The sequence below is a fragment of the Jaculus jaculus genome, chromosome 9 (assembly GCF_020740685.1).
Source record: "Jaculus jaculus isolate mJacJac1 chromosome 9, mJacJac1.mat.Y.cur, whole genome shotgun sequence".
Classification (NCBI taxonomy): domain Eukaryota; kingdom Metazoa; phylum Chordata; class Mammalia; order Rodentia; family Dipodidae; genus Jaculus; species Jaculus jaculus.
In genome coordinates this window covers 18,603,698-18,616,744 of record NC_059110.1, presented here as the reverse complement: position 1 = coordinate 18,616,744, position 13,047 = coordinate 18,603,698, and the positions used below count along the sequence as shown (strand labels likewise).

The 13,047-nt window shown below is 39.0% G+C and overlaps 1 protein-coding gene across 3 annotated transcripts in view; it reads left to right on the top strand.

The window, feature by feature from the left end:
- Positions 1-13,047, top strand: part of Stxbp5 (syntaxin binding protein 5) — a 148,000-nt gene that overhangs the window by 100,920 nt on the left and 34,033 nt on the right. For all 3 annotated transcript variants that reach the window (XM_004651137.2, XM_045158313.1, XM_045158312.1), the window contains exons 17-18: positions 6,378-6,503; positions 8,364-8,515. In XM_004651137.2, coding sequence (XP_004651194.2) covers positions 6,378-6,503; positions 8,364-8,515 — 278 coding nt within the window. The remainder of the gene's footprint in view (positions 1-6,377; positions 6,504-8,363; positions 8,516-13,047) is intronic.

The window sequence follows — 13,047 nt, the reverse complement described above, 5'->3', positions numbered from 1 at the left end:
GAAAGCAACTATAATTGTTATTAAATAGAAACACCATAGGGAACATGTCCAGAGGACAAGACCCCACCCATCAAATGTTTGAACTTGTGAAAATTCAAACTCATTTCAAAAGCGAGATCCTTAATTATGAGTGGCATGGAAGAGGTTTCCTAACTGAAAATAACTAGTAGGGAGTGTTTCTCAGGGGTAACGGCCAGCACAGAATCTGGCCTCTGCTGCCATGATAGAAGTGCTCCAGACTAAACCACTGGCCAGCAACAGCATTGTCTAGGTAGTCCTGGTTTTGCATGCATGCCAAATGCAAGAATGACAGGGTCATGGTTCTGAAAGGCCACTGGGCCACAGTGTGTGGCAAGGTTGGACTCCTGGGAGAAGATGCTGAGAAGCTGTTGTGTGAAGCTATGAAGGCAAAGCTAAAGGTCACCGTTTCCGATGCGGGTCATCCAGGAAAGCTGTAGGCAGAGTGGAGCTGGCCCAGCATGGGGCAGGTGCTGTGAGGGTCAAGGACGTGGAAGTGAAGGCTGGCCACTCGTGGCTGTGGGAGCCCAGGTGAAGAGCCATGAGCCCTTGGGGCCAGGTGTGCAGCTTATGGTGTGTTTGCCCTGCTGGACTGTGACCTTTGATGTGGTCTTTTTTGTTGTCTCCCTTCGTTTTAAAATGGGAATATGTACTCTGTGCCATTATATATTCATAGTATGTAACTTCATTTTTTTATTTTGTAAGTACTTAAAAAAATGCCTTGTGGGGTGGGAGAGATGGCTTAGTGGTTGAGGCACTTGATTATGAAGCCTAAAGACCTCAATTGAATTCCACAGACCGACATAAAACAGATGCACAAGGTGGCACATGCATCTGGAATTTGTTTGTAGGGGCTGGAAACCCTGGGGCACCCACTCTCTCTCTCTCTTTCTCCCTCTCTCAAATAAGTAAATAAAAAAAAATTTTAAAGCCTTAATAAAAATGAAACTGGGCCTGGAGAGATGGCTTAGTGTTTAAGCGCTTGCCTGTGAAGCCTAAGGACCCTGGTTCAAGGCTTGATTCCCCAGGACCCACGTTAGCCAGATGCACAAGGGGGCGCAAGTGTCTAGAGTTCGTTTGCTGTGGCTGGAGGCTGTGGCGCGCCCATTCTCTCTCTCTATGTATCTGCCTCTTTGTCCCTTTGTCGCTCTCAAATAAATAAATAAAAATGAACAAAAATATTTAAAGAAAAAAGAAAAAAAACTGCCTTGTGTCTCAGAAGACACATTGGCCTTTGACTTTTGAACATTTGAACTGGTAAGCTTAGGGAGAGGAGTCCACAGATGAACCAAGGGTGGAATGTTGTAAACGTGACATGTTTAGATGAAATGCTAAAGAGACAAAGGGAGAAGTCAGCTGAGCACAGTATCGTCTCTGCTTCCCGACTGTGGCTGCTGTGTGACCAGCTGCTTCACACTCTGCCGTATCCCCTTCCCTCCTTCATTGACCTTTGTGTCCAGTAGTTTGTCCCAGCAATGAGAAGAGTACAGCGGGTGGTCACATTGATCAGCCTGAGGTATTTACTGGTCATAACTTTTCTTTGCTTATCATTATGGCAGTGGTGTCACAGGAAATATAATTCACCTTAATTTTAGACTGTTAGTGTTTACCAGATACTTTTCTGGGAAGCATCATTTAGATTCAGATAAGAGGTAAAATTTCCTGTCATGGAATTTCACACGGAAGTTCAAGCTAAGATATTATATTACTAAGATTATCAGCCACAATCTGGTGACTTATAACTTAATGTTGAGATGTACAAGGCCACCAAATAATTGTACTGCTCTTTCCCCACCTCTATATAACAATTGAAGAAATGACATAATTTCAGTTGGTGACTAAACTGACCTTCTTAGTTGCTGATAGAGGTAAATGAGTGAGCACAAGAGCTAGGTGAGCTTTCTGATCCTGAAAAACTGTGGGGTGAGGCAGCTTTGCCCTCCCTCTGTGAGCAGCACCCACGCTCCCTTTCCAGGCACGTGAACCTTGAAAAAGGCACCAGGATATGTGCAGACATGTTCCTGCTGATTTGACTCAGTGTGCCTGTGGGGGTGTATCTCAGCTCTGCATGTCTGGCTTTATTTTACTTTACTTTTTTTCTCAGTACATGAATAGAAATCCTTACTGTTATTAACATTTTAATATATTTGCATACCAGATCATAAGATAAGTTATAACACAGTTTTAAAACTTGAATTTTTAGGGGTATAGATAAATGATAACAACTGCATCATAAGGTAATGGCTACCAGTGTAGTTCAGATGATTAAATCACTCAGTAGAACACAAGACCAAGAATAGAGGGGAAGATTCTAAAACAAAGATGCATGGTAACTTGATTTGCTTTCTTTCTTTGGCCATTTTTATTCTTTTGAGACAAGGTATCAAGGTGCCATTCATGTGTTTCTGTGTGTGAGAGTGCTCTTGTGTGTAAGTGCACACACACGTGTTTGAACCTGCATGTGGAGGTCAACATTGGCTGTCTTCTATCATTCTCCACCCTATGTTACTGAGGCAGGGTCTCACTGAACCCAGAACTCTGTGATTGGGCTGCTGTAGCTGGAGAGCTTGCCTGAGGAATCCACTTCCCTGTGCCTCCGGGGAGCTGGAGTTACAGACACTTGCGCCCCCCCCCCCCCCCCCCCGCACTCCCCCTCTTCTCTGGGCTCCAAGGATTCTGATTCAGGTGTCTTGGCTTTGTGGCAACTGCTTCACCAGCTGAGCTATCTCCCCAGTGCAGTGATTGGTTTTGTAAGACACATTTTTAAAGGTGTGTTTTACTTGTTCCTTTTGTTAATCCAATTGCATTCTTTTATTTAGATAACTTTAATTGCCTGTTTGCAAATTACTTGTCCAAACCAACAATCATTTGGAAACTGTAAAGCTTCCAGTTATCACTTTAACATTTAAAATATATTTATACAAATTATGGCGCATTTTATAACTGTTCAACAGCTTGTCCTTAACAAGTAAAAAAATTAAACATATTAAAACATTAAAATGATAACTTTCCCATGAAGAATTGGAGGCACAAGATATAAAAATCTCAAGTTTTACTTTTAAAATCTTAACATCTGTCCTTTCTCAGTCAGGTTTTTTATTATTTTCCTGTCCTCAAGGGGGACCCAAAGCTTCTTCACACTTGCTAGTCAGGAACTCTGCCACTGAACTATACCCCAGCCATTCCAGCTTTGTATGTTTTAGTTGGAGCTTTTTGTATCTTATTGTTAGGAAATTTATTTTTGTTGTTTCCTTAAGCATATTTGTCTTCAATTCTTCATACACGGCAGAATAAAACTTCAGTTAATTGTGTATGCTAGTCACAAGTCTTAAATGTGTCCTCAAATGTAATTAAAAAATTATCCCCGAAGGGATCTTCTTATACCCCATTCTTGCTCTTGTCAACCTAATCCAGTGCTCAGCCTGTCTGCGGGCTGTGAGCATGCCTCCTTGATGCCTGCCTTTTGCGTCTGGCACAGGCACATCTCGGCAGAGACAGCTTTGGCTCATCTGTGTTCAGGCATCTGTGCATAGAGTTGAAATGTCTGGGTCATTATCCTTAAAGTATTTTTTTTTATTTTCAAGAATAGAGAAAATATGAGTGAATGCATGCCAGGGCCTCTTGCCACTACAAAGAAACTCCAGATACATGTGCCACTTTGTGTATCTGGGTTTACATGGGTACTGGCCATCAGGCTTTGTAAGCAAGCACTTTAAACACTGAGCCATCTCCAGAGGCTCTAGGTCATTATTTTTAATTTTTTAAACTCACCAGCTGAAAGTGACACGTGGCCAACTCTTTGAGGAAGAATTAGCAGTCGTTCCAGCCAGAGCACATTCCCACACACATGGCCCATGTGCCCACTTAAGTAGAAGTGACTCGGGCCCACATACACCCAGTGGTTTGCATTTTCCTGAAGTCTCAGTATCCAGCTTGTTAAATAGAAAGGGTTGCCATGGTCTTTGCTATAGATGTACCAAGTGATTCAGAAGTGTTCCTCCTCCTGAGTTTAGTGTCAGGAGATTGAACGTTTTCATCTTCTTACTTTCCTTCCTCCTTCACGGGGGACACCATGGCAGATGCTCAAGAATCGTTCATGATGCCAGGCTTTGAACAGTCTGTGCAATCAAAGATGCTCACAATTAACCTCACCACAGAATAAAAAGTAGTCACATGAAGATGCATTGTTCAGTTCCCTGAAGTTGGCTGGCACATGTGCATACGGCAGGTTGAAGGGGAGTGTTCCTCAGAAAGCCTCAACTCTGGTTTTACACCCTCCCCCACTCGCCCTTCCTGATATGCTCAGCACAGGTTCAGACAACCTAAATTTAGCGTGAGCATTTATATTTATGAGGTTTGGCTTAACTTTCAACTCCCTGCAGAGCGGTTCTATGAACATGTTTGGCTAGCATCACCTCAGACTGACCACATGTTCCCCTAAACTGCCTCTGTGGTTCAACGCCTTTTATTTACTGGATTTGCTTAATTTTCTTGATATATTTTTGACTACTAAATCATCATGGCTTATTTTACCTCTTACTCTACCCCTTGTCAGCCTCCCATGCATTTATTTATTTAATACCATCTTTGTGTTAGAATACTGAGATCAGACCTTAAACTTCTAAGTCTTACGATTCTCACTTCAGTAACGTGTTTCAAATATAAATTTTAAAATTGTTTCACATCAGAAGAAAAATCACGAGAACTTCATGATTGGTCTCCTGATTCTATTTGTTGTGCATATCTCTTCTAAATTAATCTTTCCTAAATAATTTCTTTTTCTTTTGTGTGTAGTGTGCGTGTGTATGCATGCTGTATTTAGACTGATGTTGGGTGTCCTACTTAATCACTTTGCACCATTTTTTTGAGTCACAGTTTCTCACTAAACCTGGAGCTCACCAATTTGGATGCCAGCAAACCCAGGCATCCTTCTGTCTCTGCCTGCCCAGCTTGGTGTGTGCTGCTTGCCTGGCTTTACCGTGGATGGCAAGGATCTAGCTCAAGGCCTTGTGCTTGTGTGACAAGCAATTTACCAACTGAGCCCTCTGTGTACCTTGTCCCCCCATATTTCTATAAACTTGCATTGTGTTTTGATTCTTTAATAATGAAAATATGGAAAGATAAGACAGGGAGAAGGCCAAGCAGTTAGAAGTGCTCTCTTGTAGATCCTGCCGTCCAGCATACCCTTGTAAAGCCAGACACACAAAGTGGCACATGTTTCTAGATTTTGTATGCCGTGGCAGGAGATCCTAGAAACCCCATGTTCTCATTAACTACCCCCCCCACTCATACATAAATAAAAAATATTTTTGAAATAATGAAAATACTGTTAGCTACTTGATGGGTAGTTATTATAATTTGTTTGTTAATTTATTTAGAGAAAGAGAGAGAATGGGCATGCCAGGGCTTTTAGCCGCTGCAAACAAACTTCAGATACATGTGCCCCCCCCGTGCCTCTGACTTTATGTGGTTACTGGGGAATTGAATCCCGGTCCTTAGGCTTTGCAGGCAAGTGCCTAAACCACTGAGCAGTCTTTCCAACCAGGTCCTTACAGTTTGTTCAGCCCATGACTACATCATTGTCTTCTCCCACAATTCGATGGGAGGCAGTTGGTGAGCAGCAGAGCTATTAAAGCTCTAGCTTTCCAAGAGGCTTGAGTTCTGTCTGCCATAATCAAACCTTTGCCACTGGACACCCCATCAACACTGTCCTGGCGTCCTGTGCTTCTGGAAGGTCACTTTCCTGTGCGCCCGTTCCACGGTGATCAGTTTAACTTCTCTGTCTTGTCTTCCTATGTTTTTGCAAGAACAGTATATTTCTAACACTTCAGCAGTTAGTGGGGAGGCTCCAGTCAAACATGAATCACCCCAAAGATTGTGAAGGACTTGGTTTTGTTTTATGTGATTAAAATAGTGACACACAGTAATAAATTGTTCACATGTGTCTGAAACAACTTCTAGTATGTTTTTGCCAGGTTTCATTCAGTTTGATCATGTTCTCAAGCTTTACATTCCGTAGTGTTTTTTCTGTGTTTTCTCTTAGATTTGATACTATTTTTCCTCTAAGCCTTCCCTACTCTCCTTTCTTCTTCCCTTGTTTTTGTTTCCTCCTTTACCCATGCCACCCGCCTAATTTTATATGTGGAATTGGCATATAACTTCCTGTTTTGTTGTTTATGTATTTTAATCTCTCCAACTAGATTAAATGCTTCTAAGAGCAGAAGACCGATTCTTAATTTAAAATAAAATCAAACCTATTTTGCTATATATAATTATTCTTGCATGGTTATGCCAAGGACATCCAGTTGAAAATGTGCTTAGAAGATAACATGGTTTTCCTTTTTTTTTTTTTTTTCCAGAGTAAAAAACTCACCCCTGAAACAGTCTCCAGGTTACCAGACAGAACTCGTTATTCAGTTAGTGTGGGTGGGTGGAGAACCACCACAACAGATCACCAGCCTGGCAGTCAATTCTTCCTATGGACTGTAAGTTCCACATTTGCTTTTCTTTTTCTTTTGTTCTTGTGGTTTTGTTTTGTTTTTTTCTCAGCACCTGTAGTATACCACACATCATTTTATGTTCAAAACTAGATAGGATGATCTTTAATATATCATCACCTCAAATGCTGTTTCATAACTTTAATTTCAAGATAAATTTAATGTTTATTTGAAGCATAATTTTGTTCTGAATAATTTATTCTGGGTATGCTGATTTCTAATAGGAAATAAAAATCTCATGTACCAATGGATTATTTGAGATAATGTTTAAATCCAATATAATGTCATCTGGATATATTCCCAGAAGTAGCTTTTTTATACTAGCATTATGAAAATCTCACATGAACCTGGAAGTATATTTACAAACTGTTTCTGTAATCCTGGACTGTAACTCTTTTGTTCTTTTCACTTCCAACATTCACCTGGACAAATTTATAAAGGCACAACAGTAGTTTAACAATGTATGCTTCTCTACATGACCATATTTGTTTTTATTAACTCATGTCTTCTGTTATATAGTGTTAATTATACATTTTATTGCCATATGATAGAGTTTTATTATTTGAAAACATTTCACATTGCAGTATAAGAAGTGTTTGACGACAGTCCTTCCCTGGCATGTTTATCATGTGCAGCTACTGTCTTCTCTAGAAGTGGCCCTAGGACTCACGTGTCTTTTGTTCCTAGCGGTTGTCACTTCCTTCTGTTACAGTTGTGAATCAGGTGAAACTGAGTGTTATCTCAGACTCTTCTCTGATACTTGTATCAGGAACCTTACAATGGGAAAACACAAACTGCACTTTTAAAATATTTTATCGCCTATAATTTTAAAGTATTCTATTTTTATGTAATTATTTATTTGAGTGAGAGAGAGAGAGAGAGAGAAAGAGAATGAATGGGTGTGCCAGGGCTTCCAGCCACTACAAACAAACTCCAGATGCATGCGCCCCCTTGTGCATCTGGCTAACATGAGCCCTGGGGAATCAAACCTGGGTCCTTTGGCTTTGCAGACAAATACCTTAACTACTATGTCATCCCTCTAGCCCTATTGCCTATAATTTAAAAAAAGACAAATAGCAAAGAACAGAGCCAGTAGGAGGTTTCAGTTGTAGCCATAAATTAGTTGATTACAGGCTTTGGTTTTTAATTGATTACTTTGCTGTAGGATGGTTTTTGTTTTATATATTTTTAAAGATTTAAATTTGTTCTTGAAACTATATTATGTATAAATCCATACTTAAAGCACCATTTGAAAGTCAGGTTACCTAGCCCATGTGTACCTCCTTGGCCACAGCAGCTGGACCTGATGTGAAGGGTTTTCTCTGTAGACAAATGCATGCTGTCCGGGTCACTCTAGGTCTGACCTGGCCACCTTCGCTACCTCTGTATCTCCTCTGTGCATCGCAGTGCGCAGCTGCTAGTCCTTTATTTACAGACTAGCTTCTAGGTCCTGCCTGCCCCGTCATGGAGAGGGTATCCTTGACTCCCAAAGAGAGTCATTGAAGACTTAAACTTCCTTTTCATTTGTGACAGTGGGAATTTCCAAAGGAAAGGATTGTCTCTACCTGAGTGGTTCAAATCACTCTCAAGGCAGAATAGAGATGTTATATTGCCTAGTGTGGACATTTGTATCTTTGATCAAGTTTTAACTTCTATATCAGTTTTTTATAAATGACTTCATGATTCAGTTCATTAAAGTCTACAGATGATATGTACTTTTCCATGAGAAAAGATGTGTATTTTATATCCATACCCATGGGTTGTCTTTAGTTCAAAAACTTTCTGGAAAGCCCGCCATGCTTCTTCCTGACATCATCTTGTGGTTTCTTCTCTCCTGTTGGTTCTCAGGGTGGTTTTCGGCAACTGCAGTGGCATTGCTATGGTTGACTACCTCCAGAAAGCAGTACTGCTCAACCTGGGCACCATTGAACTGTACGGCTCCAACGACCCTTACCGGAGAGAGCCCCGATCTCCTCGGAAGTCTCGGCAACCGTCAGGAGGTAAAAGGAAAACATATCACTGAGCCTTAGTACCTCTGTCAGTGCTGACGTAGGGTCACTTCTACTTGTAAGTGCTGCTCTCGAGCAAATAGCTTGTCCCATTCAGGTTGTGTGCAAACAGTCAAAAACTAGGCCAAGGTATGAGTCTCATTTTTGTTTTGTAGTATTGTTGGCTTTCCTTTTATTTACTATTCTAGGATGTTATGTACATAACAAGAGTCAGTCAGTCCTGCGTTCTCCAACTAATGTATAACAACAGGATTATTTGGCTCATTATAATAGAACAAAAGGAACGTAAAAGCTATTGCCCCATTTTATCATTTGCTTCAGCCATTTAACTCAAAGGAATCATACCCATGTGAAAATATATGTGTGCACGACAGTGGTTATATATTTGTTATATCACATGTTCAGATAACTTTGATTCAGTGCAAGCCAAGGTGCATGACAGTTCTCCTGATTGCATCCATTTGTATTTGCTAAGCAGTTAGAATTGATGACCAGTGTGCTTCTTAGAACAAATTTGTGCAGCTGTCCTGTACCACTTGCCTGCTTTTGACTTCATGATACACAGCACTCAGAGTGCACCATATGGGGTTTACACCTCCAGCACTGATTGGCCTGTGGACTTCATTTTCACAAATAAGGAGACCCTTATTTGTGGCACAGTTAACTCATTTGCAGAATGCCAGTGTGCACTGGAGCATGGTTTGGGAAACTGGTCCTAACTCATTCACTTGAACTAAAGTTCTGTTTGAGCTCAGGTGGGAATGTAATAAAACATTTGCCCAAATCTACAAGACTCTAGACTTAATCCCCAGTACCACAAAAGTAAATCATTGTGTGTGCTTGGATGTATGGTGGATGTATGTATTTATGTATGTGCGTGCATGTGTGTATATATGTATGTATATGTGTGTATATATATATATATATACACATATATATGTGTGTGTATATATACATATATGTATACATGCATATACGTATACACACACACACACACACACATATATATACATACATATATATACACACAGACTTTGTAGTCAATGGAAAAGTAAAAAATAAGATAACAGACTTTCCTGTTAATTTGGCTTGATGATTAAATTTTTCTTTTTAATTTGCTTTACATTTTTCTGTGTGAGTATGATCATTTTGTCAATTACTGTTCCAGCCATACATACCATTCTAGTATCTCTGTGTGTCTTGTTCTTTTCTCTCCTCATTGCTACACTAAGGTGGGCTGATATTTTTTCTTGCATGTGCAGCTTTTCTAGCTTTCTGAATTTGTTAAAAAACTATTTTTAATTATTGTTTTCTTCTTAATATTTTATATATTTATTTGCAAGCAGAGACAGACAGAGAATGGTCTCTAGCCACTGTAGATGAACTTCAGGTATATGCACCACTTTGTGCATCTGGCTTTATGTGGGTATGGGGACATGTATAAGACAGAATACTCATTATTTAGATTCATGCCATGACATATATATGAAAACAACTATTTAAATACTGTTCTCTTATCCAGTTCCTTATGAAACAAGGAAATTGATAGAATTAGAATTCTGAAATATTGTTAAGACAGATGTCTTTTCTTCTGGAAAACAAAACTTCAGGTTTTAGAAAATTTTGTTTGTTTTGAGATTGTGCTAGTTTTTAACTTAAAACTCTCCCCTTTATACATTATAGTAGATTAAATTGTTAGTAATTTAATACCTAACTTATGTAGACTACAGGACAATTTTATTATGTAATTGATTTTTTCTTAAATACGAAACTCATTCTATTTTATTCCCTATTAAAATTCATAAAATCATTTGCATTATGTTTTGTTTCCCTTTACATTGAAGAACTAGATACTGGGCATGGGAAAACTATCTGGATTTTCTTATTAACATAAGATGCTTACACATTTTTATTCCTTCATCGCCACTTAAGGTTCTTTCAATAAAAATTTTAACAATCCTTTGGATACATCTCTAGCAGTAGAACCTTTAGACGGAGAGTGAGCACTTTTTTTTTTTAAATACTTTCAAATAACATCTTAAAATATTTGTTCCTCTGATTCCATTTTTTGATAAAATTGAGCATAAAATAATTTGTGTTATTTGCATTGGTATAAAGAAAAGATTCTTGGCAGATATGTTGGTACATGCACAGCACGTACTTGGAAGACTGAAGCAGGAAGGTCTCCAGCTCAGGGTTGGCCGGATGAAACCCTATCTCCAAAAAAAAAAAAAAAAAAATTCTTACTGAAGTACATGTTCATTTAGTGTCTCTTAAAGTATCACAGAATATCCTCTAATTATGCTTCAATCATTTTAGTAGGTTAGTTTGAAAGGAGACATTTATTCAATACTAATAAATACTAGTGTGTTTTTATTAGGCTTATCAAAATTGACACTCTTGGGCTGGAGAGATGGCTTAGCAGTTAGGCCACTTGCCTGCAAAGCCAATGGACCTAAGTTCAATTTCCCAGGACCCACATAAGCCAGATGGGCAATGGGGCGCACGTCTCTAAAGTTTGTTTGCAGTGGCTGGAGGCCCTGGTGCACCCATTTTCTTAGTGTATCTCTCTCTCTCTTCCTGTCTATTTCTCTTTCTCTCTTTCCTGCAAAGAAAAATAATTTGTTTTAAAAAAATGACAATGTTTAAAGAGTATTTACTACACTTAATGATAGCATAGACTTAAAAGTTATATAGCTTGAAACCTAGTTTCTGTAGTTTGTTTTTTGTTTGTTTCTTTTGGGGGGTTCAGTTAAGTTATATTTCTGTGACTCAGTGAAGATGTCTGCTCACGGGTGAGTGCTGCCATTAAGTGAGACAGCATTGCCGGCATGCTGCACCTTGTGTCGGGAGCATGTTCTGACCAGTGATTACATTAGTGCGTGTCAATCATGTGACAAACTAAAAACGTGGATTTGAGAAGTGTGGAGCATCTGAGTGTTCTGTGGTATTTCCTCATTTCGAAAACAGATTATTTTTTTAAGTGAATTTTTATCTTACACATGGAGAGCTTTCTACTACTGAAATGATTCTTACAGCAGCAGTGAGTATGGACTGTCCTGAGAAGTAACTTGAGTTTTTATCTCCATATAAGATACCTAAACCCTCTGCTTTACTTTCATCTTCTGTTAAATTCAAAAAGTAGTTTTCCTTACTTAAGTCCTGTGAGAATTAAATGAGTGAAGAACTTCAGTGTTTGAGCTGTCATTGTCAGCACACAGCTACCTAGTGGGTTTGACATGTATTTAAAGATGAGGCTAAATATGCTGCTTATGGGCATTTGCTCAAAGGGCTCTGACAGTAGCAGGAGTTGATGGATTGAATTCTGTGCCTGAGTGTTTTCACATGTTGTCAGCCAGCCCACACGTGTTTACTGACCTCTGACCATGTGCTGTGCCCTATTGTAAGTCATCAAAGACACTGTCCTTATGGAAGTAAAGTTTTAGAAATTTAGTAGTGTATAATAAGTTATGCAATAGTGCCAAAGGAAAAAAAAAATTAAGCCACAGGGGATTTGAAGCACTGGTGATAGGGATGTTAACTTTAAAGCATCCACATGAGACTGGAGTAAAGATAGAGGAAGTAAGAGAGCTGGTTTCCAAGACTACTGGGGGAAATCAGGAGAACAGCTAGTATAGCTCTCCGAAGCAGTGTGCCTGGGGATGAAAAAACAGTGCAGATTGTGTGATTGTGAGGGAAGGTGAGTAAAGAAGAGAAGGAACTATATTCAGAGGGAAGATGGTATCCAATCCATGGGTCATGTGCTTCAGTCATGCATGCTTGGATTTGAGTTTTACCTGAATGTGATAGAAGGCACTGGACGGTTTTTAAACTTGTTTAATGATCATTATAATACATTTAATATTTATATTATGCCATCTATTTTCTTTAATTAATCTTCTCAAATTGTTCCTAAGCTATTTTAAGCACGATACTTTTATATTTTATATTTTGTATCTTGTTTATGATGCATTCATTGTATAGTGTTGACAAAAATATTGAGGTATTAAAATTCTAAAATGTATTAGTTTTGAATGTTAAGTACCAAGCACATTGTAATTCTGCAATATATTAACAATACTTAAAAAATTTTTTTTTTGATTTATTTGTTTGAAAGAGATTAGAAAGAGACACAGAGAGAGACTGAGAATGGGTTCACCAAGGCCTCCAGCCACTCCTAACAAATTCTAGATGCATGTGCCATTTTGTACATCAGGCTTATGTGGGTCCTGGGGAATCGACCTGGGTCCTTTGACTTTGCAGGCAGACGCCTTAACTGCTAAGCCATCTCTCTAGCCCTTAACACCACTTTTTAAAAGTGTTCCATCTCAGCTGTCCCAAAGTTCATGTATGTAAGGAAATATTTTACCAAATTTAATGCATGCCTGTATTTACATTTATGATCTTAACACTATAAGAACCAACAGGATTTTCCCCCCTAAAATCCTTAGTTTGATAAAGTGTAAAAACAAAAATAACCTAATTCTTAGTTGAAGAACTTCCTGTCTGATGAAGACAAATAC